At 39.0% G+C, this 27,223-nt stretch overlaps 4 protein-coding genes across 15 annotated transcripts; all 4 read right to left on the reverse strand.

Moving 5' to 3' along the window:
- Positions 1-850: 850 nt before the first annotated feature.
- Positions 851-7,213, reverse strand: si:ch211-105c13.3 (uncharacterized protein LOC325758 homolog). 2 transcript variants are annotated; one of them, XM_033981693.2, is made up of 3 exons: positions 7,097-7,213; positions 1,690-1,811; positions 851-1,297 (listed from the first exon to the last, which is right to left on the reverse strand). In XM_033981693.2, exons 2-3 carry the CDS (start codon positions 1,807-1,809, stop codon positions 1,142-1,144), a joined length of 276 nt encoding a protein of 91 aa, XP_033837584.1. In that variant the 5' UTR covers positions 1,810-1,811; positions 7,097-7,213; the 3' UTR covers positions 851-1,141. The 2 variants fall into 2 exon arrangements, with proteins under 2 accessions (XP_033837584.1, XP_033837581.1); XM_033981690.2 differs by lacking the exon at positions 7,097-7,213 and adding an exon at positions 6,595-6,660.
- Positions 7,214-7,581: 368 nt separating this feature from the next.
- On the reverse strand, positions 7,582-9,222 carry LOC117384300 (protein S100-A13-like). The gene is made up of 2 exons (XM_033981589.2): positions 9,067-9,222; positions 7,582-8,061 (listed from the first exon to the last, which is right to left on the reverse strand). The coding sequence occupies exons 1-2, from the start codon at positions 9,193-9,195 to the stop codon at positions 7,930-7,932; spliced, it is 261 nt and encodes an 86-aa protein (XP_033837480.1). The 5' UTR covers positions 9,196-9,222; the 3' UTR covers positions 7,582-7,929.
- A 914-nt stretch (positions 9,223-10,136) lies between these two features.
- Positions 10,137-22,710, reverse strand: pbxip1b (pre-B-cell leukemia homeobox interacting protein 1b). 10 transcript variants are annotated; one of them, XM_055227902.1, is made up of 11 exons: positions 22,597-22,710; positions 20,080-20,148; positions 19,346-19,424; positions 19,198-19,259; positions 18,419-18,758; positions 16,344-16,550; positions 15,761-15,784; positions 15,106-15,158; positions 14,900-15,004; positions 14,564-14,654; positions 10,137-13,544 (listed from the first exon to the last, which is right to left on the reverse strand). In XM_055227902.1, the coding sequence occupies exons 2-11, from the start codon at positions 20,122-20,124 to the stop codon at positions 12,181-12,183; spliced, it is 2,370 nt and encodes a 789-aa protein (XP_055083877.1). In that variant the 5' UTR covers positions 20,125-20,148; positions 22,597-22,710; the 3' UTR covers positions 10,137-12,180. The 10 variants fall into 10 exon arrangements, with proteins under 10 accessions (XP_055083877.1, XP_033836208.1, XP_033836212.1 ...); XM_033980317.2 differs by having other exon boundaries at positions 14,420-14,654; XM_033980321.2 differs by having other exon boundaries at positions 14,891-15,004.
- A 3,098-nt stretch (positions 22,711-25,808) lies between these two features.
- Positions 25,809-26,893, reverse strand: lenep (lens epithelial protein). Of its 2 annotated transcripts, none has more exons than XM_055227907.1 (2): positions 26,453-26,893; positions 25,809-25,865 (listed from the first exon to the last, which is right to left on the reverse strand). In XM_055227907.1, exon 1 carries the CDS (start codon positions 26,744-26,746, stop codon positions 26,543-26,545), a length of 204 nt encoding a protein of 67 aa, XP_055083882.1. In that variant the 5' UTR covers positions 26,747-26,893; the 3' UTR covers positions 25,809-25,865; positions 26,453-26,542. The 2 variants fall into 2 exon arrangements, with proteins under 2 accessions (XP_055083882.1, XP_033836217.1); XM_033980326.2 differs by lacking the exon at positions 25,809-25,865 and adding an exon at positions 26,129-26,163.
- Positions 26,894-27,223: the final 330 nt, after the last annotated feature.

Raw genomic sequence — 27,223 nt, forward strand, 5'->3', positions numbered from 1 at the left:
ATTCTTGCCTCAAAGTAAGACTAACCGGGATTCAACTTCTGAGTGGCATGGGGCCTTTCAGCTTTTCATGTTTCTCGCTGTGTCTGGGTAGATCTCGTTTGGGCCAATCAGTTTTCTCTCATCAACCCAAAACATGCCCCGTGCCTCATCAACCTTCATTGTCATTTAAATATGGGTCAAATGGAGGGGATGATACTCCCTGCTTCGATCTGTATCTTAACCAATGCGATGCTGATGAGTTTGGGCCCTGACGTCAAGAAAAAATATGGTTGTCATACATATATAGAGTATATTCATGAGTATGTCAGCGGATCTCATTGTATGGGCCCACTGCTGGATATGAAGTCAATGTATATGAGGAATGAATATTTTACCCATGTGCTCGTTTAAATCCATCCTTCACCCACAGAACATGAGGTCGGGCGTAGTGACAGTGATGGAGTGGGTAGGGGCAGGAGACAGACAGAAAGCGGTCAACACAGAACAGTGACACATAAAACATATAGTGCATTTGAATGGATGTTCTGTGCGGTGATGCGTGAATGGACACAACATGTACATCAGATGAGCCTATGTTATTCTACGTGTGATTAGCTGCGGTGGAGGGAGCGTCCTATGGGAGTGTTTGTGTCTAATGTTGCACAGAGGAGAACACCGCACAAAGGGAAGCGCATACAGTATGTCAGGTTCGCATTTCAATAGCTGATGCTGCAGAGTTTGACCAGTCAGGGGTGTCAAAGCTATATTTAGTTCACTATAGGAGGCTGGTCATGATGGAGGACCAGGTTCCGTAGCTGCAGAGAGTGGAACATTGGTCAAACAAATATGCAAATACAGATGAGGCAGAAGAGTTTTCATATAAAGTTTTTATTGTTTTGAAAATACAATCTTCTTTGCATGTTATAAAGACTACACACAGCTTCGAGTCCTTCAATCCTTGACGGCCTTTTATAGTGTGACTTGAGTGGTTATATATCGGTTCGTTTCAGAGCTCCATCAGTGGGGACGAGATACAAAAATGAGATGACTGAATGAGTAATTTTCTATATTATGATGATGAGATAAATGGCACATATAGAGAAGATATGTTACTAGATCTCGATAAAGCCCATGACGAAATGAGCTTCCAGTTTAGAGGAATCTACGAAGCTGCTTCAGTGGAACCACACTGCTTCTGGCTCATAGCGTTTGCCAAGTAGCCAATCAGATTTAAGTATTCCGAGAAGTTGACTTTTCCATCGCTGTTTTCGTCTAGTCCTTTCTGCATCTCTTTGATTGCAGAGGAGCTGTCGGCATCCTGAACAAGACACAAAGGGTTAAACGTGGATCTATCGTCGTCATTATAGGGATGGGACACGAGATTGGATCCATGAGAATGAAACTAGACGCGTAATATATAAATTGTGCGATTCAGTTCAACATTTTTGCCTCAGTTTATTTTATTTATTTATATATTTGGTCATTGTAGCACTGCTTTATAATAGCAGATGTACAGGAGGTGTAACTTTCAACCATTTTTCTCCAATCAAAATGTACAGACACAAAAAAAATCTCACAAGATCATTTTTCTCATCTTGTGCCAATTTTGATTCGCGAGATCTTACGGCATGAGATCTTGTCCCATCCCTAATCATCCTCATTATACGACAGTACAACTAAATAGAACTTTAAAGTACTGCAGGCACACACCTCCATGATGCCTCCAAGCTGCTTGCTCACGAGTTTCTTGAAGGAGCTGGAGTCCAGGTTTTCTTTCCCTTTGGACGACTTTATGTAAGTCATGACTACCGTCTTTATGGCGTCCTCCATTTCTACAGAAAATCAACAAAAAGTGTGAGAAATATGGCCAGTACAAACAAATACTACGCATGATATTAGGAGCATAAAACTGTGTCAATATTGCTGTCTGTAAATCCACCTCATGTACTTAGAGTTAAATCCTGTTTGGTCTTTCTAAAGGTCTAAATCTGAATTGTGAAGCCTCTCATAATCTCTAATTACTTCTCGTCCTTGTTTCTGGAGTACTTCCCAGCTAGCCATGGCCGTGAGCCTAGCGGAAATAGGCTTTCATTGATGAAGATGGATGAATGACATAACAAAAACATCCTTGTTCACATCTTGATAACGTGAATAAAAAGCATGTGATTTGAGATGGAGTGAGATAAGGAGGAGCTCTGAGGACAGTGGACAGTGGAGGGGAGTCTCTATACATGTTTTGGGAGCTGTGATCTGTGACGATGGATATTTGACCCAGAGGAGCAGCAGGAGGCCCCGGGGTCATGTTACTGCAACCAGCCATATGCTGCGCCATACATCACAACACAACAAACAAACATGGACCAAATCTGCCCCAGGAGAAACAACACGGATCAAATATGCACGGACAAACCAAATCCAGAGAAGTGCAGTTAGAAAAAGAGCAAATGTTTATAATTCACAGAGAAACACAAACAAATAAATGGTATTGTTCACTGAGTAACTTAATACTCATATAACTAAATTTCATATTGAGGATATTTGAAGGCAGAGTAAAATCGTACCACACCATACAGTAGCATGATTATGTAAAGTGACTCAGTTAGTAGAGCAGACACCTATGCACGGGTTTCAGATGAGGTGTCGCCAAAGCAAGTAAGACTTTTCAAAGCATAATGGGCTAAAGCAGCTGTGTGTCAAACTCATTTTCACAGAGGGCCACATCATCAAAATGGTCGCTCTCAAAGGGCCAGATGAAACTATAATATATATATAAACGTAACCAAATGCAATGTAAAATAAATGCAAATAATTTTTCTATATTTATGACTTATTCAAATTACAAATATTGCATATGGATTTGCATAGATATGAAAAAATGTCTGTGTAACTGTGTATTTCCTGATAAACTAATATTTTAAGACAGTCATACCTTTTAATTTATGTTGTCACGGGCCACATAACATGACCTGGCGGGCCACATTTTACCCAAGGGCCTTGAGTTTGACACATGTGGGCTAAAGTCCTAAAAAGTCCTTCAAATCAGGAAGTAATTTGAAGGACTTTCACTGCTATGAATCTATAGTTTGACCTTGTAAATCTTTCCGCCAGTGACACACCACAATTTTAAGTGAGTCAATGATATCGCACCTTTTTTCTGCGCTCTAACTTCAATCTCATACACGTCTCTATTGCGGGAAGTGAAGCTTGCAATTCTGGCCCCGAGGTACAATTAGCTTTGATGAGACACCACTATGTTTATGCTCATCTTAATATGCGCTTTTGGAAAACCGCTTCCTTTATTGCGCAATGGCATGTTTGCAGCCAAAGTTATTGCTAAAATATTAAGTGAATGTAATTTGCATGAGTAAAATAATGCAGCTTGGTCATGGTATTTAAGTGTTGCAATGCTCACTTCTTCACAGAGTTACATTACACTGTGGTGGTGGTGGTGGTGGTAAAGTGGACAGTGTTGGTCACATTGTTTGCACACACTGACAGCCTCTACCTGACGTTACCTGTAAAGTATTTTCTTCAGGGGAGCAGAATTCCGAGACGACAGCTCTCGGAAAACTCCACATTGAAGATTCATTGATAACTATCGCTCATTAGTCACATAGCAGCGCGGGGTGAGGCGTCTTCCAAACCGCGCGCTGCCACATTTCCAGCGTGTATTGGAAACTGAGGCTAATGATGGTGATGGGTGCTCGGGCTCGTGTTATCGGGGTAACTGTACACCGCTGTAAATGTCCCATCTGACGCCACGCCTTCAACATGGCCGACAAACAAAGGCCAAAATAGACAGACAGAGACGAGCTGATAACCAAAGCAGGACAACACCAATTAGGGCTCCGCTGCATTAACCTAATTACAGGGCGAGAGAGCGGGACACGCTACTGATCAGGCATCCAGAAAGGGTCAGATTGGATTTCATGGCACCACACACACACACTTTAGAGCGATCATTTGTCATCATATGCTAGCTCTTCATTATTTAATAAGTTGCTATAATTGTCTTGACACCTACCCAGGCCAGCTCCTCATGCACGACACAAGAAAAGCCCCATGTCCCCATTCACCTTGTGTGTGGAGCTGAGGGACACTCTGTCAGGGCTCTTGACAGACCACCATCCATTAGTGTCCTCCAGCCCGCGTAATGAGATGAACATGAGAGTAACCAAGCCCCAGGTCTACACGAGAGGTGACAGCAGCATCAGTTAAAAACAAAGCGTTCATTGTGGTGGTGTTTTTTTACATTGGAGTCATAGATATATTGTTCAGTGAATGGTCAGTCCAGTTTTTGCGTTGCTATATTACATACCTGCCATAACTTTGCATTAATGTTGAACTTGGATAACTAAAGGCGCGTAAGCAACTTTTCTGGTGTTATTGCTTTGCATGGAATGTTTCACAGTACAGCATTAACGTTATCTATCTCCGTGAAGACAAGCAAGTGACACCTCCAGCTCACTTACTGTAAGAATGCGTGTTACTCAAGGTATTTTCGACCAATAGAAACATGCAGCTGTGATGAAATAAATTCAAGTTAATGCCATGTTGTGAAATATTCCAGCAATAACACCTCCATGGAGATTAAAAGGTAGTGCAGCGTTCACAGATATGACTCATGGTAGATGCTAAATAACTACTTTTCATTCTGATTTCACTGATTTAGTTACAGTGGATTTTTTACTTAAGACATGAAACACTGTGGAAAAGAGTTTACTAGAATTGTCTTGCTTTTTTATACAGTTATAGAGTCAAAGGCATAAATTCGTCTTCAATATTATTTTTATCATCATAATTTTCTTAATAAATCTGTTGCACACGTAGGGCTGTCATAATAACACACTTTGAAGCATTTTCTCTGTGTCGCTACAGAGAAATATTGCATTGACACAAAGCAGGATAATCCCAGGTAACCCATTTTTAACATAAAGTATCATTAAAAAGTCTGAAATGCAACAAGTGGATAGTAGAATGAAGCAATAACTATCCACAGAAATGATTTATTCAACCCTCTACAGCTCAAGTCTTATCGTTTTACACAAAAACAGCTAAAATCTCCCTACTATTGCAAAGAAATTGTACACTTCATAAAGACTGAGCCCCAAAATATATTGTTCCAGCTCGATAAGTCGTTATATAATTATCAAGCACATGGAAATCGTTACTGTGACATCATAACAGTAGTTCACAGTCTTGCAAAGCTTATATTTAATATCAAGAGGCCTCAGTGTCTGCAGAGGGAAAGGCTCTGCAGTGTGCATCTTCCTCTATAATCTCGTTTACCAATGTATGCAGTCATTTAGTACACAACGTGGCTATATAAAAACACATTTCCCAGTGTTTTCTCTTGTAATAGTTCAGTAAACATATCTCTGTCTGTCTCTGAACAAATGGGACTAGTCTGGGCTTTATAATTACCAGTTCAGTAACTCAGTGTGAGCTTGTGCACACTGGTATAAAGCTCGTTTAGTCCAGGTTCTGCACTGGCTTCAACGGCTCTTAGAAAATTAGCATAATGTAGTTTTCCCTTTAACGACTGTCTCCAGGAATAAACCTAAAACGCTTTATTCCACCCAGTGATGTCAGTGCTCAAATCTCCAATATCTAGAAATGGTTCTGTAATGAATTAAATGAATTAAATGAATTATGTTATTATTCTCCCATGCACCCAACTTATTAACTTAAATAAAAGCAGCTATTGTTATCAACCTTATTTAACCTACTTCAGTCCTCAGAGGACGAACTGAGAGCAAGTTTGTGCGCCCTCTGCTGGCAATTCTAGTGTTTAGTATGTATAGAATCAGTGCTAAAATATTACATACTCATTATGCTAAGATTCTAACGCCTGTACTAAGCTCGTGCCAGTAGGTTTGTGTAATAGATGTTAACAAAACTACTACAACGCAGCGGATGTCATCTGTTTCAACACATCATGAGGACTGCACTAACACCACTCACTAGTGCGCATGTTTGTAAAGAATGTTAGTTAACAAAGAGCCTCTTCAGACTGTGTTTTTGGTGAGTTTGTGGCATTTTTCACTGGCAGCACATGACCTTACATCATGATTGTGCTATTGTCATATTCACATCAGAATCTGCAGTGAGCCATGGAAGGAGCTTTATTATATGTCTTTTATTTTTAAGTTGTGTATCCAATGCTGTTTTCATTCATTTAACTCGTCCATTATGATTCAAGCTCTAGTAAATTAACAAAATGACCATAGCCTGTGGTCTGGACTGAGAAATGACTCACGGGTCAAAGGTGACCACTAACCTTTGCCTTCAGGGCGCGTGCATCACACAGTTATGTAAAAGGATCACCGCTCTGCAGCTGGTCAGAAGCTGTTGAGGGGATTGTGTGTTTGCACTGACTTGGTCTGAGGCCATGAGACGTGTACAAACAAGTTCAGGTAAATCAGGCTGGGCCACCCCACCTTAGGACAACAGGCGCGTGACGGCGCTGTTCTTCGGGGGGTGCCCTCTCTGCCCTGCTACAGTATAATGTCTTATCCAGGCCGGCTCAGATGATAGCGGCCGTGCCAGGGCTCCACCCTGCCTGTGTTGTTTGTACGAGGCGTGACTGACTCACTTCCTCCGTGGACATGTTACCTGTCATCGGCCTGGTCACTGGTTCTCCCCCTCACTGACTGAAGCCCTTTTCTCTGTTCCGCCACGGTCTTATCATGACACAGCGTGAATAATTCAGCCTGATAAGAGCTGACCAACTGCTTTGAGTTCGCCTCGCGATAACGGGCCGTGGTTCTGCCAAACCCGGTGCGCACAGTGAGATAAAGAGACGCAGGGGCTCGCCCGCCCGCGCCTGGCCCACATTCGCGTTTAGCCCAAACTAATACTGACAGTTTGTAGGGGGACCTGGGACCACTCCAACACAGAGAGGATGAATAAATAAACGTGGTGCGGGTCTCGGTTTTCTGTGGAAGTGTAAAGGACTCGGGGTTACATTACCAACAAGGAAAACCTGATCCCCATGACCACCAATACGCACACTCCCCGAGCATACAACATTCATGACAGCCTTGGAATAGGATGGTTTTCTAGTCAGACCCAAAAAGGAACAACAAAAAGAGAATTAGCAAAGCGTAAAACTTACTGTGTGAATCTAGGCTTCTTCTTCAGCTGCTTCTGTCCAGGATCCTCCTCCCTCAGTCCTCCTCTAGATTAACCAGCAACACATATCTTTTCCGTGATTTAACTACTCACTCAAGCCAACTTTTTTTCATTGTCACAGGGCGTGTGCCTAGAGAGGAGGAATGCGCAGAGGCGCAGCTTGAGCAACTGCGCTTCACACAAATCATTGGTTACAAACATTTAGCTTTGTGTAAACTTTACCAAATAAAATCGAACAACAATTGACCTATAATAATACGACATACTTTGGAAGTGATCAGTTTGGTATTTGATTACTTTTTGCATGGCATGTTCGTGTCAACGTGTATAAACTTGTGTCCTCATCTCTTTAATATGATGCAGTGAGGACACACCCTAAAATTTTACTCACTAGTGTAAAGAATCCAAAGATAAGAACCTTAGAAAGTGTAGAAACCAAGGTTTGACAAAGAAATTACACACTTTTCACTTTATTTTCTTGTTTTGGCAGAAAGTGTCTGGAGAAGAGTGCGCAGGAGCGGTGTCTGTGCGCGCGGGGAGACGTGCCAAACTGCAAAAAAACTTTCCAAGAAAACAAGGAGAAAAGGCTGCTGCTGTTACAGACTTGTGAGCACAGGCATGTGGGGCTGTGAGTGTGCTTAAAGAACAGGCGGACTGGTTTCAATATTGCTGAAATAGTTGAACAATATCCAGTGACAGTGCGCGTAATCGTCGAGGCTGGGAAAAAAAAAGGCGAGAGCGCTTGACACAGACATTTGGAAATATTCCCATTTTGTCTGTAGTGCAAACGAAACTCAATAGTTAGGCAGGTAAATGCTATTGGTTGGCTCTGGCATGCTTGTCGGCGAGTTGTCCAATCAGCTGCCAGAACTCCAAGAAGTTCAGTTGTCCATCGTTGTTCTCATCCAGGGATGTCATAAGTTGGTCAATGGCAGATGACTCAGTGCTCTGTGGCGTACAAAAAAGAAAACGTGCATTTTAAAACGTGAATAAAAATATAATTAATTACAGACTACTAAGTTGGTTCAGTGGAGGACACAGGGGGCGTAGGAAAGGGAGAGAATCATGCACATTCAGCCCTATGGTGGTTTGGCACAGCGTGGGGAGCTCTGTTGCCATCTGGCGGACACTTTGAGGAAAGCAAGACTGGAAATTTCCACAACTTTTTTTTTTTTTCCCTCATAGATTCACTTGGATAATTAAACTAAGCAAATTGTGCCTGTAAACACTTCTTTCTGTTGCTCAGTAGAGGCTCAAATATACAGCTAACATTGCTTGGATATTCTTGTGAACCATAAGAGAGCGTTTAGACAAAAAGAACTAATCTACCCACATTAGGACAAAGTAAACACAGTCTTGGCTGGTATGACTAACACTTAATTACAGCAGACAATGTGGTGGCCAGATGATCCCAGTTACCAGAGTGGTTTAAGTGGGACTATTTCCATGCAACAATTCAGACTTTTTCTCTTTTTTATTATTCGTATAGGGATATATTTAACCATTGTTATTGAATTTTAAATGCAGGCTTGCCCACATTACTATCCAGCTGCTTTATTGGCATGGATGTGTTTATAAACTGAAATATTAAATTGCTAAAAACAATTTTGAACTAGTTTATGAGATTTAAAGATGCAGTACCAGCATGTAATTCTACTGGTGGAGTGTCTTGCTGCTTGTTGCCATTGGTTTGTTATGGCTTTACCTGGAATGTTACACAATTACATAGCATTAAGCTTGTTTATCTCCATGGCGACAAGTAGACGACACCATCAGACCAAGCTACAGGTCCGATCTGCGGAAAGGCGACCTTGTTTTGCTCACAATTTGGATGTATGTTGTGCAATAAACAGAAGATTGCCCAACTGTGTAGCATTGAAGTAATAACATGGAGACAGCGGTAGTACCTTTAAAGTACTCATTAACACATATAAGCTATAGTCATTTACTCACCTCCACTAAATTAGGAAGTTCAGCAGTGACCATTTTGTGAAACTCATCTCTGCTCAGAGTACTGGACGAGCCCTCAATGCCTGCGTACACTTTGAACTTGGACACCAGTTCTCCAATAGCAGCCTCCATCTTTGTCTAACCAGCACCAAATTAGAAATGAAGGTACAAAGTGTTTTTTGCGAACAGACTTTGTGGTCCTTTTGTAGTCCGTCTTGAACCAATGATTGACTTATTTCTCACAATATAAGCATAGACTTTCCTGCAGGCTATTGTGCCCGGTAATACAATAACCAATGTTTCCACCACATTTTCCATGATGAGATTCCACACTATTTTAACAAGCTTTTCATCGGCCGTAGTTAATAGTTACTGCGTCTGACCTCTACAAATGTCACGCCTGGAGGTTAATTATATTACTCTGAATGGCTAACACAACATTTCAATAATAATAATAATAATAATGACAGTTGCAAAGTCTTATCTTATTCGTGCCACACAGTCAAACCCAGAGGGCGCATCTAACATTTATATGACCTTTTTTAACCTTAGAATGAACTCATTTAATTAGTTAAACGATTAAACCTTTGTCTAGTAACTTAGTATTGGAGATTCTTACCCATTTAATTTTATTTGAGCACTTTGGTTAGTCAGTATATAGTAAAGGAAAACTTAAGGACTTCAAAAGACATCTGGTTACACTTTTTTGGGCATTGTAAAAAAAAAAAAATGAACAAAAATAGTTTAGGGTTATTCCATGTTGTCTCTCTTTGAGTCTGTATTTTAAAGTTACACTGTGACTTCATTGTTTCTATGTGAATCCGCCTGCAGCGATAAGGTTAAACCAGTTATGATTGGCTCAGCTCCAGTTTTCTCATTCAGTCCTAATTCAATTCCAGTTAGTCGTATACAGCTATAAAGACAAAGGTTATAGGAATATGACGTGATTGGCGTTACAAGTGTATTTATTTCTCTTTACCTGCACCTCTCCTTTGACGATTATGTCCAAACTATTACTAATCTAAACAGAAAATGCATTGACCTATAAAAATCCAAAAGCGACAAAGTTCTTCTCTTCTCATTTATTAACACCGCTGTTCAAAAAAGTCTAACAAATACATTTTTACGCTGCCGTATGTGTCGCTCCCTCACATGTCACTTCAACAGTAAACCCAAAACAAACAAAAACAGTGAGCTACTTGTCCAACGAGACTTCATATGAAATCATTAAAGACATTCTAGTGCACAGCATACAGGTTTTTTAGTGCACAGAAGTACCTGAAAAAAAAACTGTACATGCTCAACACATTATTATTATGTGCTCTTTTTAAGTAAACCTGTTTAAACGTGCCATAAAATCTAAAAATAAGTTAAATAGAACAAGTTAGCACAGTCACGGTCTTAAGCCATATGTACAAAACAAAAATATTATAATTATGTAATGACTATAAACACTACACCATTAAAAAGGTACACTGTGTAATATTTATGTTGGAGGGTCTGCTACCTGCTTGTGTCTTTGGTTTGCCTGGGATGTTCCACAGTATGGCATTAATCTGACACCAACAGGCCAAGATAAAGGTCAAATCTGGAGAAAAAGCAACATCTTTCACCTGCAATTGAACAAATGTGAGATAGATAATTTAATGCCATGCAGTGGGACATTCTAGGGAAAGCGTTAACATTTCCAACAGAAACAAGCAGAGAGTGTACGCTGCATTAGAAAAGTTACACAGTGCACCTTTACATGGAAAGTGGTTGCAGATTTATACAACATAAGTCATTACCCTTAACAGCAGTTGAACAGTGTGGGAGAACTGAGAATTAAGTCAAAGGGAAAAGAATCGAGTAAAACAGGTACAGAAAAATAGAAACAGGAAATGTCTACTTTACAGATGTGTGGGCCAAAATAAATACCCAGGTGTGGGAAGAACTTTTTCGGTTCTTAGAGTGAGGATTATGTTTCTGTGTTCGGACTGTAGCAGTAATCACAACTGAATCTTGAATTAGCAAATCACAAAAACTTCAATTATTTAAGTACAATAATGTCAAAACATCATGTCATGTATGTGAAACCTGAAACATGAAACCTGCTAATTCTGTAGTCTGAACCTCTACAAACATGTTCTGAAATAAATGGGATTCTTGTTTAGCACATCGTATTTCCGTCTTTTCTCAAATGTGAATGCCTAGATGCGTTTAGAGTACACACCGTGAACTAAATATTGATTTTAAAACACAAAGTACCATAATTGTCAGAAGAATTGTAAGCCGACGTGGTCCGCGGTTTGTTGAGTCTTACTAGGTTGGTATGCAGTAAACTTTGCAACACAGAAAAACAGAAATGACACGACACTGGTGCAGCAGGAAGAGGTAAAATAAAGAGGTCATCCTGTTAACGTGTTTGTGGTATTCATGGTCCATTATTAAGTGTTCCCTTTTGAATCACCTCTCCTCTGTCAGGCCCGGCTCTGCTTCCTGCACCAGACTGCTCACTTCCTTCAATGCAAAAATGATTATCTACCAGGAGATAAAATGACTTTAGCTAAATATTTCACTTTTTGCCATTTGGACAAGCGCAGATTTACTTACTAAATGGACCCAAATCAGGATTTTAACGCATTTTTTAAATTAAGTAACAGAATTTCCAACGTGTAAACAAAATAACCTTTACTTTATTGATGAGTTAACTTCTTATTTCAAGTAAATTTTTCTTGAAACCAGCTAGAAACATCAAAATCGTTTCTAGGTTTTATTAGTTCAAAAAGGTAAAAGCTGCATAAAAGGTGTAACTTTTTTGGTGAGGGGTCGACCACTTGCTTGTTTCCATAGAGATGTTATCGAATTACCAAAAATGTTCCATAGTTAAACTTCTCATTAGCATGTGCAGTACTCAATTACAAATATTTTTATTGCCAAGAAATCCCTTAAAAACACACATTGTCATTGTGAGCTGTCATCTGTGACTTAATGAAGCTTAGTGGCGTTTCCTGCTTGAACCCCCACCAGAAAAAGTTACACAGTGCACCTTTATATCTGCTTATAATAATAATAATAATGTTCAGAAGTTAAGTCATTTTAACTCTTAATAGATACTCATTTTCTGCAGTGTCCGCTTCACCCACGTCCTCTCCCGCTTTCCTTCCCAAACTCCGCCTTGACTCCCTCCTTCTTGCCCGGCAACATAAACTTCTCCATCACCTCCATTTCAAATCCCTCCATCTCATCCTCTATGGCACTATCCTCCTCCTCTTCACTTCCATCTTCTCCCTCGACTAGATCTTCCAAAATATCCCCTACATCCTCCACGTAATCCTGAAAACTCATCTGATCGTGCGGAAAGACGCCATTTTGAAACATTTCCGTGGCTAACTTTTGCAGTTCAGCAATGTGCGAGGGCTCCACTCCCGCTTTTTCCGCTTTCGACAAGTAATTCTTTAGGATTGATTCAAATTCCGAGAGAAGAACTGGTTGCACCCCTTCGGCTTGGGCGCAGGTGTCCGGGGAATCGCAGGGGTGTTGAGGTTTTGAGCTGTGTTGGAGGCGCTCTCTTTGACGGGACCAGTATTCCGGTTGTCCCACTTTGGGTTTGGGCTTCTTATCGTTCCACGTATGATCCTTATCCTCACTACTTTTATGTTTATTATACTTCTCAAAATGACCTTCCTCCCATTCCTTTTGATGCTTTTTTTCTTTAAACTCTACTCTTTTCTTCTCCTTGTCTTCGTTCTTCCACTGCTTCTTCTCATCCTTTGCCCATTTTTTCTCTTTGCCCTTTTCTCTCCTCTCGCCGTCGTCTTTTCTATTTCGACTTTCATATTCATCCCTCCCTTTCCAGTGCTTTTTCTCGTACTTATCCTTTTCTTCTTTATAGTCATCTCTTCCCTTTTTCCAGTGCTTGTCTCCAGGCCCTTTGTGCGTTTCCTGAGAGTACTTGCTTTCTTTACTCCTCCCTTCTTTAACTTGATCATGTTTGTGCTTTTTATCACCTTCGTAAGTCCACTCTTTCTTTTCTTTCTTTTCCTTCCACGGCTTCCCTTCATCCCCTCTGTTTGACTTGTCTTTCTTCCACTCTTTCGCCTCATCTTTCTGCTTTGTCTTCCACTCTTTCGCCTCATCTTTCTGCTTTGTCTTCCACTCTTTCGCCTCATCTTTCTGCTTTGTCTTCCACTCTTTCGCCTCATCTTTCTGCTTTGTCTTCCACTCTTTCACCTCATCTTTCTGCTTTGCGTGCTTATCTTCCTTATATCTCTTTTCAAATCCTCCACCTTCAGATTTATCTTTTTTCCACTCTTTTTCCTTGCCCTCTGTCTTCCCTCCATCTTTGCGTTGCTTTTTCTCTTTTTTTGACTCAGATTTCTCTCCATCTTTCCAGTCTTTTTTAACACCTCTGTCATACTTGTCCTTCTTGTGCATCTGATGGTCTCCTGGCTTGTGACTGTGGTTCTCCATTTGTCCACTAAGGGGAGCTGTAGCCGCTGCTGAAATAGAAAGCTCAGTCAGTAGACAGTTTTGCACAGTAGTTGCTATGTAAAAAGATTAATTCAAAACTTAAAAAGGTCATTCAGCTGCATATCATGTCTTCTCTCATATGAAAATGTTTAATATTTGAATTTGCTGTGAATAATTTGGTGCAAAAAGTAGTTTAAGTTTGACAATCATGATGGCGAGAAAACACAATACATGATCTTAAAGGGGAACTGCTGCTTTTCTGGGTCTCAAACCTTCTATTCTCCACGAAAACGAGCAGGCGACACCGCTAAACTGAATTTTTTTTTTTTTTCTGTGGAACATTCCAGGTAAGCAGGTGTTAGACCCTCCACCAGAAAAGTAGCACAGTGCACCTTTAAACCAAGCCAATGCTGTTAATAAAGTGGTTACTACACTACCACCTACATTATCTCATTCTCTACAGTCTAGTGCAGTGGTTCTCAAACTTTTCTCATCAAGATAATATTTGGATTTGGAGTGCAACCTCTAAATCCGGACTCGAATCAGGACTAAACATGGTCTTATATTACGTTAGACAGCCATAGACAGTTAAAATATTTCTAAATTGCTGGGTTTCAGACGACATCAACAGACTATAGACCAATAATACTTAATAGAGATGGGAGGCAGCTAAAATAATCTTGTTAAAATGCAGATTTATGTTGTAAAATAGGGACTTCTTGGGTCTAGTCACTATTAGAAATGATCAGGTTCAACATTTGTCAATTTACCTTTTGTATATTTCATGGCAAAGTGCACCTGTCTCTGAAAACCACCAATAGAAACTTTGCATACCAGCAGAAGCAGCCCAGGCGTCGCAGTTTGAGAAACACTGGTTTAGTCCATAACTACCGACCTCTCCTACCTGCATAGAGCTTTAAGTGGTTCAAAGTGGACTTCAGAGTCTCTACGTCTTTCTGTAGCATTGACACAGACTTCAGCTCTGTCGTCATCTTCTCCAGTGCTTTCTGAAGTTCAGGGACACCCTCCATGTGTCTCTTTAACCTACTGTTTTCCTGTTGCACCTCCTCCTGTTGAAGCCGCTCAGTGCTGCCCTCTGCTGATTGTGCCTTGGCCAATTTTAGCTCCTCGTTCTGAGACTATAAAAGAAAACCAACCACAGGTATTTGTTACTGGAAAGTCCCACAGTATGTAGCCTATGTATTTCTGTATGTAGTAGCCTGCAAGTACTATACAATCCATATGATTTAAATTTAGATATGCATTGTAAAGTAAAAGCTGTTGAATAAGAACAAAAATGAAACTGTGAAATATTAGCTATTCATTTTATATAACATTTTCTAAGAAGCTTCTGACAGGTATAGCTATAATATACCTGAAGTACCTGATGTTGTTCTTGTAACATTTCTATCTGCTCATTCCCTTTAGTTAATTTGTCTAAGAGTTCAGCTTCTCCTCCAGGTCGAGAAATATCCGGGTTAAGCCACTCCTGTCACACGAGAAGTCATTTATTACAACTTTTATTTAGATAAACTTGACATCTCAATATACTGCTATACTAACAGTAGAGCAAACAACAGTCTGACTCACCTGTTTTTCAGATGACTCAGATTCCTTCAGCTCTACAGGAGGATAGTCACTTTCTGCAGAGGAGGAACATAAAGCTTAAATTCTACTGTTTAATAGAAATGATGGAGCCAAAAGCACATATATTCAGAGATCTGAATTACATGGCAGTGAAGCAATCACAGAAAACAAGGCAATTTTTAAATGATATTCACACCTCTATGAAAACCCTGCATCCTCTAAACATCAAGTAGTTTCACATAGGGGTGGGCGATATACCTGTGCTCACTGGCAGTGGTTAAATTCAGCTGTCACCAGTAGAAGAAATCGGTGAGGAAAAGTGTTTTTAAGCATTCTGTTGTATTAAATTCATTTTAGTGAATCACGATTTGATGAAGATCACAGCGATGAGATCAAGACTGGATTTTCATCACCATATCGCCCAGCCCTAGTTTCTCATCACAGTTGAATTGCATCATTAATCACACTAATATAAGGTGTTGCTTTGAATAGACTGGCGTTAGACGGTACAAGGTTTTCTATTCAACAGTCAGCAGTCATCAAGCAAGCAAGACCTTGAGCAAGATCATGTTTTTACATGCAAACCGCAACCAAGTGATGAAAAACAGGGTGCAACCACTGTCATGTGCAAGACGTGCTCTACAAATAGAAATCCTACCCTCATCCAGGTCCATGAGCACACCTGCAGGTACAGTACACCTCAGTCTCACCGACACTTACTCCAAACTGTAGTAAAGTCATGTACAATAGAAACATTTGCCCTCGCTCATGTCAACACAGGGCTGGGCAATTTATCCAATTTAAATAAGATAAACCTTTATTTGTATCACAGTGGGGAAATTACAGTGTTGCAATACAAAGTTCAGGAAATCGAAGTGATAAGCTTGTTTTTTCCTCTTTTTTTTTCCAAATCGAGGAGTCTACAACAGCTAATCCTCTGTCAGTAAAAGCTCGTGGTCTGGAGCAGAGGTCACACTTTGAAGGAAGAAATGTGGCAATGTGATTTGGATATGTGACATGAAACGGCACTACCTAAAAGTATGAAATTAACTTTGAAAGATATTTTAATTTTATATTTGAAAATAAATAATTAAATTGCATCAAAAAAATCAAGATTGATCTACATATATATATATATATATATATATATATATATATATATATATAAAAACTTGATTTTAAATGACATATCGCCCAGCCCTATTTTAACATAATTCAAAAACACGCACATCGCTCTTTACCTGACATAAAAATAGTGCCGAGGCCCAGCAAAATAACAGCTCCCAGAATGCACTTGTTCAGGGTGATGCCGGAGTCCTCATCTCTCTGGGGTAGCTGAAAGTCTTCCTCTGCTTCCTCTTCCTCGTCACGTTGGCCGATCTTCTCCAGAGCCTCTAACCTCCTCCTCCTCAGCTCCGGCTCTGTCTCTGGGGCTGGTTCAGTGGGATCTACAGTGGTACAACAGATGAATACATTTATCAGGTGGTACACACTGTGCAGGTTCTTCTGGTGGAATAAAGGCTCTTCTGTTGTTCTAATATTTGTTCATATTAATTACACATTCATCTAAAAAAGCTGCACTATGTAACTTTTCCACTGGTGAGTCTACCACCTGTCTGTGTCCATGAAGATGTTATTGCTCTGAATGTTTCACAGCATGTATCTATCTCCATGGAGACAAGAGGATGAAGCCGTTGGTGGAAAAGGCTGGTAGAAAAGTTACATAGTGCACCTTTAAGCTACAGTCCAGATTTACTCCTGGTGATACTTGAAAATATCTAATATGGAGTGAACTGGTATGAAAAGATTAAAAGCCATGGATCTATGGATCTATATACTTTATCTTCTTTTAAGGCAGAAAAAATATTATACATCATAATTTAAAAAAAACAAAAAAAAACTTACCAATTCATTGCTAATTGCACAATATTTATTTATATGAAATATATGTTTGTGTTTTGATATTTATAATAGACAAAGCTCCTGTTGGAGGCAGCACTATTCCATTCATCCTGCTGTGCACAGTTTTAATTAGTTTGCAGTCTCCACAATGACATTTCCCATTTCCACCAGCAGCATGAAAAGACAATTATGATGCTTGGATTATGCAGAGCACAATTTATTTTCCTTTTTTAGAGCCAGACTGAAACACACTTCAAGTGAAGTTTCTGAAGTTATTCAGAATAAGGAACAACATTTAACAATACCATGACAAACATCTGTAAAACAAAACACCACAACAAAAAACAGCTTGTTCTTATGGTCACAGCCTGGACAAACATTCTCACACAGATTATAGATTCTGGTGCACTTGTATTGAATAAAAGAGAATACTATTTAAAGGAAGCCATACCAAAGACACATTCTTTAGTTGTTAAAGTGTGTAAAAGCATAAAAATATTACTTTGCAAGGTTTCACATCGTGTTGTTTTATGTTTTGTTGTGTATAAATTCACACTTAAATGGTGCCTCACTTTTGTCAGTCTACCCCAGGTAAAGTGAGGTTGCAAATCTGTGCTATTGGCCCCTACAATCATCACATACTCATTCATTTATACAAGGCAAGGCTGTGGGAGTGTCTTGCCTAAGGACACAGTGTGCACTAAACCACTGCTGCCACACTGTGGCACCGGGATCAGGGTCTAACCAGATCCAGCTTAACTATGGAGACGACATTGGGCATTATCAAGGCGGTATCCACCTTACTCTCCAAGTTGCTGTCATTAAGTCTATATTATTTTGCATGGGGCTGCTGATCTTGAAGCATATAAGTTCTATACAGACTATAGCAGCAAACCGCAGCATTGAACTCAATGGGATTCCCCCTTAACCCTATAGCGTCGAAGGCTATCGTCGCCGATAGAGCGTGGATGAGGACTTTCCAGCAGCGTAACTCCGCAACCAGTCGTGCTCTCAAGTAAATTCAAATGGCGTCTCAAAGCGGAGGCACGGGGCTATTTAAATATTTCAGTTTGTCAGTTACGGTAATCTGCCTCTGTTGCTCCGCGAAGGTGACGAATGAGAGCGCGGGTGCTGTGGGGATTTTCCCTGTCATTTATTCGATGCGTAAAAGAAAAAATACGGATAGATGTGTAAAATAGAAGTAATTCTGATACTTCCTTTAATATGATTTTTATGACTAACAAAAATATAAAAGTCTAGGTGACCTATACTGGCCCATAGTGTGCTCAGTCCTTAAAGGGTTAACCGGAAGTGCCACCAAAATAAAAGTGCGGTTTTGCAGAACTCAGAGCAAATGTGGGGAGGGCAGGGTGAGGTCAACATATATTCACATCCAGCACCAAGCATGTCTAACCTTGTGGTGTTTCTAGGGGACTCAGTTGCTGTGACTCCTCCTTTAACTCCTCCTCTGGCTCCTTCTGCTCCCTGGCCTCCTCTTCTGGCTCCTCCTGCCCTGAGTCCAGATACCCCAGAGTCTCAGCGTTCAGGGGGGGAGCAGGGGTCTCGTCTGCAGAGGGGCTGAGGTGGGAGTAGGAGTCAGAGAAGGACTCTGGCTCTGTGCTGGACTGTCCCGAGTCCACTGGAGCGCCCTCTGTCTGCGGCTCTGGGACACTGCTGCTTTCTGATGGAGCAGAGGAGGGGAGGGCAGTAGCGTCGCTGTCTTCATTTGGTTTAGCTACAGGTTCTTCTGACGTCTAAAATGACAAGTTGATAAAATAAGACAATCATCATATTAAACAGTTTTTATTCGAGTCTTTTACGATACTAAAAGTTCTTAATAAAGCTTTTTAGAAACAATTCCTTTAGGGCTGGAATTAAAAATAGCGCAGAAATGTCAGGTGTCAATGTTAAAGGCACACTACGTAACTTATTAGGAGGGGTTTGCATTGAATGTTCCACAGTATGGCATTAAACTTATCCATCTTGCTTTTTTCCTAATTATAGGCGTTTTATATCTAAAGAATAGTGTGCGTAAGGCAGCCTCTTCACAGATACGACTTGTAACCTACTTGTTTTCATGAAGATAAATAAGTTCAGTGTCATAATGTGGAACTTTGTAGGTGGCAGACAATCGACCAAAGAAGTTACATAGTGCAGCTTTAAAAATGTTAACGTCATAACAGTAATAATGACCTGGTCTGGGTGATCCTCTTCAGATAAACCATGTGAACCATCTGACGTCTCTGCACCCAAACCTGTTAAATTAAAGAGAATATATATCCACACAGCTTAAATTATTACTCATTTCATTAAAGAGAAACTAAACTAAACTGGTACAGACCCTGAGTGGGTGCACTGGGTTCATCCTGGCGCTCTGTTCCTTCAGCGAGAGGCCTCAGGGTTTCAGCTGCAGCCGTCTCCTGACACAAAACAGTACGAGGAGGTAACATAAGCACCATAACTGTTAAAGAGGACATGTTGTGCTTTTGTGTGAGTTTATTTAACATTAAACTAGAACACATGTAGATCAAGGTTTTATATTTGGTTCACTGTAAACCACAATATCAAGATCTAAAACAGCTTAGTAATAGAAACACGTCCCACGACTTCCTGTTCAAAACTGAAGAAATGACACTTCTTCGTACTGACATTTCGCTGTAGATTTACATGTTTATATTGTTGAAAAATTATGGCTTGACATTTCTGAACCAGAGTCTGAATTTTTTAAATAATCACATCTGAGCAAGAGCGCCCTGAATGCAGGACAATATAGGATTACTCAAACATGAATGCATGAAGTATAACTCTGAGAAGGTTTATGATGGGGGAGCACCACAATAACATGGTTAAAAGCTCATAAAATTAAATTGTACATAATAGTAATCTAACCAGAACTGAGGAAGCGGCTTTTTGCCCAGTTGATTTTATATTTTTCTTTTACGATGGATCATACCTGGACGACTGAGGGATTACACAGACATTGTACATAATAAATCCTCTTTAACATCTAACATTATCCATTGTATTTCTATTCTATTTTTATTTAAATACTTATAGAGGTCAGAAATGTGTTACCTCAGGAGTGACAATTGTCCAACTGTTGTTTGAGCTGCCAGACATGGCCCCCTACAGGCTTTGTGCCTTCTGAAACAAACCAGAGAGAACCAGCAGTGAACAACAAGACAAAACTAAAGGTGAGGCCATAAACTGTACACACACTGCATCTATCATCACTACACACAGAGAGTTAAACATCAGCCCTCCAACGGGATGGTAAGGGGCTTGAATCTCGATCAAACACATTAAAGCTTCTATATTTTTGTCAGTGCTAATTGCAGCAAATGGACTGGTTGCGATAGAAAGGGCCATTACTACGAAATTACTACTAAATTACATGTGGCTGGTTCACAGTGATAAACCTGGAAAACAGCCCATTAAAATACATTAGAATTCCAACCGGAGCCGTGAATATTCTTGACACCATAGACTCCCATGTAGAAGAATGATGCATGAGCCAGCTGTTGCCGAGGTAATTTCCATCCCTGAGGTCACATGATCAGCATTTGAATAGTGCCTCTCCCATTCAGCCTCACCCGTTCGTGCCGATAAAAGGAGCTACTGTAACGTGCTCTAAAACATGTCAGGGTAGGGCTGTGTGCAGGAAGTGTAATTCACTGGAAACATTGAGGTCTTCATTAGCAGTTAGCGCATGTCCTCTGCCTTTCGTCTCACTGCCTTTTAGAAGCGGAAAAATGTTTGGCAGGAAGGCTGGTATCTAAGGTCTACACAATTTCACTATGCTGATACTCACTACCTAAGGGTCTAGAGCAGCGACGGAACATAACAAAAGAAAAGTAGTAAAGTACTGTACTTTTTTTTCTTTTTTTTACAATTTTACAGTGGATACTTTTATAATTTTGGTACTTTTTACTCCATCTTCTGAAAAGGCTAAGGTTTATTTTTAACACATCTGTAGTTTGAGCAACCAAAAAAAAAAAAAGAAAAAATTGTTTCTGTTGAGCAAAATTCAGAAAAAATCTTTATCAAAATCAATACATCTGAAGCCTTTTAAGACCTCAAATACTTTTACTTTTTACTCTTAACGTACATTTTAAACTGGTACTTTAACACTTTTACTTAAGTGGAGTTTTTCATGTGATACTTTTACTTGAGTTTTGTGTTTTTTGGTTTTTTTTTTGCCCTGGTAGCTGTAGTTTTACTTAAAAATGTGAGTACTTCTTACACCACTGGTCTATACTGGCTGCAAACATCTTCTGAAATGCATGGGAAATTAGGTCTGTACAGTTTGGACAAAAAAAATTCAGTGACTTATCGGTGATTTGCAGTAAAGTAGGATTGTGACTGCACACTGTAAACAACTCCAGGAGTGTTAACATTTAAGAGAAGAGGACACTACGGTCTAAATGCCAACTCAAATGATATATTGTGCACCCCAAATGGGAAGCTTGAATTAGTTTAGAAGTTCATATTTCTGTTTCTGGGGGATATCACGAAATAATGCAAGATGTGACTTTTACGCATTTTTTCCCTTATGCAGATGGATGATGATTTTTGATTTGATTTTATTGTGTCCTTTTAAAAACAAGCATATGAGGATGTCAGTGACAGTTTCTTGAACATGAATAAGAAAACTGTCTTTTGATTGTAATTTAAAACAACAAAACTGTCAAATTTATTCCTCCAAAGTGAATTCTGCTCCAAACTACACAGGTTTACTGACAGTTTGCTGTACACTTCCCGAATAAAAATATGCAAACATATGTCTGACTGTCAATCTTGATTAAAATTGAACGAATTGCACGACTAAAGTTACATATTTTACAGATTCTGCCCTTCACCCAAAAGGATTTAAGATGTATTAAACATTACACCGTCTGGAGAGTGACACACTTCAGTTCCCAAATTCAATTTCCTTTCAGCTTTGCCATTTAGGTCTTGTGTCCCAGGAGAAGCCTCTGGATCCAGCCTCAGGCCCAAGGAGCATTGTTGAGCATACAGTGGGGAGGCTTAAATAGATACAGGCTAAATATAGCAAACATGAGATGGGCTGCAGACAAGAGGAAGGGACATTGTGCAGTTTAATCTTTGCCAATTATTGCTTTAAGTGCCATTTCTCTCTTGCAATTACACAAATGTTTTCAAGTGCAGTTACCTAGTTCCTGCTTGAAAACTACCATAAAAGGAGATTTCACTAAAATAAGGCAACTGTGCACAAACTGCTGCTTGCTAAGACAGTAGGAACGTAACTTGCACATCACATCAGGCGCAACAACACGCACTAAGTCAACATGACTTGAGGAAAGTGCCATATGCGTTTTGTCGTGCGTAAAACCAAACAGACTGTGGCATCTCCATGGTTACAAATGACTAAATGCAAGATATTGTTTGATTAAAGACAGTTAAAAAAATATCCAAAGGTTACCATCGTGTTCAGGTTTGTTTTAAAAGCTTTGGACGACCTTTACGCACGAGTGAACCAGGAAACAAATACCGCCACAGTAGAAAAACAAACGACATTAAACGCGCAGATAAACGAGTGCGCATCAAACATTTAAACCACATAAATCTTACCCAAGCGATTATCTTTATTGGAGACAGCGCCCAGCATCAATAGACCCACTTCCCACGTCTTTTCCATCCAACTTAGGAACTCTGAACATGCCTCCTGAAACTTGCGAGAGTGTCAAGAGCATCGTCCAATCAGGAGCCAGCTTTGAGAAGGTCCCGCCCCACTTTATCTTCTTGACCAATGAGAGTGGAGCATGTTTCTCTTTCTCTGAGCGTTTTCCGCAAGTTGATTGACAGGCGCATGTGATAACAACAGGGAGAAGTCAGAGCTGCAGTTGTCTGTTGTTTTGTTGCTTTAATTGGCTAAAATATGTTAAAATAAAACGCCCTGAATGGAAAGGTCAAATGTTGGAGGAATTTCTTAATGTTGGCCATATACCGTCTATGCCATGACGGTATATTGACTCTATGGTCAATACCATAGACTGAAGGTGAAAAACAGAACTAGTTAATGTGTATGAATGTGTGTGTGAATATGTGAGTGAATGAATGTGTGCGTGAATGTGTGTGTGAATGTGTGTGAATGTGTGCGTGAATGTGTGTGTGGGGGTGTGTGTGAATGTGTGAATATATGTGTGAATATATGTGTGAATGTGTGTGTGAATGTGTGTGTGTATGTGAATGTGTGTGTGAATGTGTATGTGAATGTGTGTGAATATATGTGTGGGTGTGTGTGTGAATGTGTATGTGAATGTGTGTGAATATATGTGTGAATGTGTGTGTGAATATGTGTGTGAATGTGTGCGTGAATGTGTATGTGAATGTGTGTGAATGTCTGTGTGAATGTGTGTGAATGTGGATGTGTGCGTGAATATGTGTGAATGTGTGTGTGAATGTGTGTGAATGTGGATGTGTGCGTGAATATGTGTGAATGTGTGTGTGAATGTGTGTGAATGTGTGTGAATGTGTGCGTGAATGTTTGTGTGAATGTGTGTGTGAAGGGGTGGGTGTGTGTGTGGGGGGGGGGGTTGTGTGTGGGGGTGGGGGGGGGGGGTGTGTGTGAAAGTCAGACAGGGCCATATACTGTAATCTTTGCACTTCATAATGATGACAGAGAGAGGTCATCATTTTTTCACCATTTATTAAGGTGCAATGAGAAGAAGAGCCAACAATGAACAAATACTTTTTATTTGTGTTGCACCTCACTATTTCACCACCACATGTCCCTCAAAGATGTCCCACGTGCAACATCAACATAAATGACACCTGCAAATCTCTCTCAAATATTTCTTTTATTTATCTCTCAAAATGTTCAGCACAAATTAGAAACAGGTATTGCACACATTTATAAAGAAAAGTCTATGAAAAAACAGGCAAAGTTTATAGTGCAACCTCTGTAGACCGGTGACAACGCACAAAACACAACGTATAGGATGCAAAGCTCGAGCTCAGGCAAAAAGAGAGAAGAGAGAGAAGAAAGAGGGGGAAGGTAGGACTGAAAAAAGTTAATTGGAAATAAATAAGTAACTGTACTTACATAATTGCATGCATTTCTGAATTTAAATATATATTCATACGTTATATTTTCTGATTGTATTTTTTAAATCTCACTTTAAGTCAATTTTTGTGTCTTTTTACATTTTTTGTGTGAATATATAATTCCTATTGGATTTTTAAGTATCAATACATTTTAATGTAAGCTTTAAAATGTATGCAATTACATTTGAAATCTATTTATTTACACATTTTTACATATTTCTACATCTTATATTTAGTTATTTCCAATTAGGGCTGTTTTAGTCCTCTATAAATGGCCACCAGGAAGTAAACAGGAAGTAAATGTGGCCAATCAGGAGACACAAGTGCACTTTAGGAGTTGTTTTCTCTCTTTTCTATTCGCTAGAAAATTTTGGCTCTTTGTACCTAACTTGTTTGCCACCCCTGCACTATCTGTTTAGAAATAAAAGACAAAAATGAGAAGTTCCATGTATTTATTTATGTATTTATGTATGTCTATTAGTAGCAGGTCTTTTTCCAAACCCTAAAAAGAAAAAATATATATATAAAAAAATAAATAAATAAATAACCAGTCCAAGAATATTAATAAATAGCAACAATGAGTTTTACATGAGTCCCAAATTAGAAGCATTTATTTATTTATTTGTTTATGCATTTTTTTTAAATTTATATTAGTAGCCACTGATTGCAAAAGTAGTAGCAGGTCTTTCTCCAAACCCTAAAAAAAAAAAAAAAAAAAAGAATATATATATATATATATATATATATATATATATATATATATATATATATATATATATATATATATATATATATATATATATATATATATATATATATATATATATATATATATATATATATATATATATATATATTAACCAGTCCAATAATATTAATAAATAACAACAATGAGTTTTACACTAGTCCCACATTTGAAACAGGGATCATTACAGTGAATATGGCAGTTTAATGTTGCTTGAATTGGCTAAAATATGTTAAAATAAAATAACCTAAATGGATATAGGTCAAGGTCAAATGTTGCCCTATACTTAATGTATTGGCCATATACAGTTTATGGTACTGACACAATATCTGTTTAGAAATAAAAGACAAAATGTAAAGTTCCATGTATTTATTGATTTATTTATGCATTTATGTATTTCTATCAGTAGCCACTGATTGCAAAAGTAGTAGCAGGTCTTTCTCCAAACCCTAAAAGCATCAATTTGTGGAAATAAAAAAATAAAAAATGAAATAAAATAAATAAATACTAATACTAATAATGCTAGTACTACTACTGCTAATAATAATAATAATAATAATAATAATAATAATAATAATAATAATAATAACAATAATAATAATAATAATAATAATAATAATAATAATAATAATAATAATAATAATAATAATAATAATAATAATAATAACAACAACAACAACCATTCCAATAATATTAATAAATAACAACAATGAGTTTTACATTAGCCCCAAATTAGAAGCCGGGAACATTACAGTGAATATGACAGTTTAGTGGCAGTTTAATGTTGCTTGAATTGGCTAAAATATGTTAAAATAAAATACACTGAATGGATATAGGTCAGGGTCAAATGGGCCTACTGTTGGTCTATTTTCTTCATGTATTGTCCATATACATTAAGAAAATATGGTACTGACACACTATCTGCTTAGAAATAGAAGACAAAAATGAGAAGTTCCATGTATTTATTTATGTATTTATGTATTTCTATTAGTAGCCACTGATTGCAAAAGTAGTAGCAGGTCTTTTTTCAAACCCTAGAAGGATCAACCTGTGGAAAAAATAAATAAATAAAATAAACAAATAAATTACGGTGAATATGGCAGTTTAATGTTGCTTCAACTGGCTAAAATATGTTAAAATAAAATGCCTTCAGTGTATATAGATCAAGGTCAAATGGGCCTACTGTTGGCCTATTTTCTCAACTGACACACTATCTGCTTAGAAATAAAAGACAAAAATGAGAAGTTCCATTTATTTATTTATGTATTTATGTATTTATGTATTTCTATTAGTAGCCACTGATTGCAAAAGTAGCAGGTCTTTTTCCAGACCCTAAAAGGATCAACCTGTGGAAATAAAAAAAACAAAACTATTAACTAGTCCAATAATATTAATAAATAACAACAACGAGTTCTACATGAGTCCCAGATTAGAAGCAGAGAACATTACAGTAAATATGGCAGTTTAATGGATTTGCTAATGTTTGCCAATTAGCTGTTGGTCTGTTGTCCCAGAGCTCCACTGCAATTAAAACAAATTTGTTCAACTCCATTTATCTTGTTCTTGGTTCAAAGTAAAAAGACATCTCATTAAAACAAGTCAGCTGTTTGGAAGTGTCACATATACAGTACATACCTGCAGACCTGTAGGCTATAGGCCGCCACTACACGTGTGATCATCAGAGGCTCGCAGAAACCGGCGCCAGTGAAAAATCATTAATTCATTTCAGTCCAGAATCTCTTTGATGCACCAGCAGCAGAGCAGAAAATACAAGCACTCTTTGAGAGACTGAATGAACCCATAGGCGAATTTTCCACCGAGGAAGTTCTTGCCCCTGCCCAGACCCATGGCTATGTCCCTCAGCTGCTGTCCCAGGGAGGACGAGGGGGGCGTGGGCATCGCTTGTGGCAGAGGGCGCTGAGGATGCATGGCTCCACAGAAGTTGACCACAGTGCAGAGATGGTACAGCCTGTAAAATCAAACCGGCAGCCTCGGATCAGTAGTACACTCAAATACTTATAACCTCACTCACATATCCGGGTTCTTCTTTATTTTTCCATATGCTGAATGACTCAAAGTGTGTTTATCTGCGCGCTGGTCCCTTCTGCTGTACATAAAGTCCACATGATGCATGAATCAACCCACTACTGTTACAGGCATCGCCCATTCACACACGGACAGACAGTGGAGTTTTCTAGCGGTTGCAACATGTCCCCCAGTGATACCTTTTGTTCTGGACAGTATGACACAAAACTTCTAGAGTGGATGCTTTGTTCAGAAACATATTTGTATTTTACAGCTCCTATATTACACAAAATTGACTCTTAGTGAGTGGTAGTGGTAGTTTTCAAGTGAACATCCACCTTATAGCTTTAGTTCAGTAGATATTGGCAATTCCAGGTCTGA

Source organism: Periophthalmus magnuspinnatus, chromosome 16 (assembly GCF_009829125.3).
Source record: "Periophthalmus magnuspinnatus isolate fPerMag1 chromosome 16, fPerMag1.2.pri, whole genome shotgun sequence".
Taxonomy (NCBI): domain Eukaryota; kingdom Metazoa; phylum Chordata; class Actinopteri; order Gobiiformes; family Gobiidae; genus Periophthalmus; species Periophthalmus magnuspinnatus.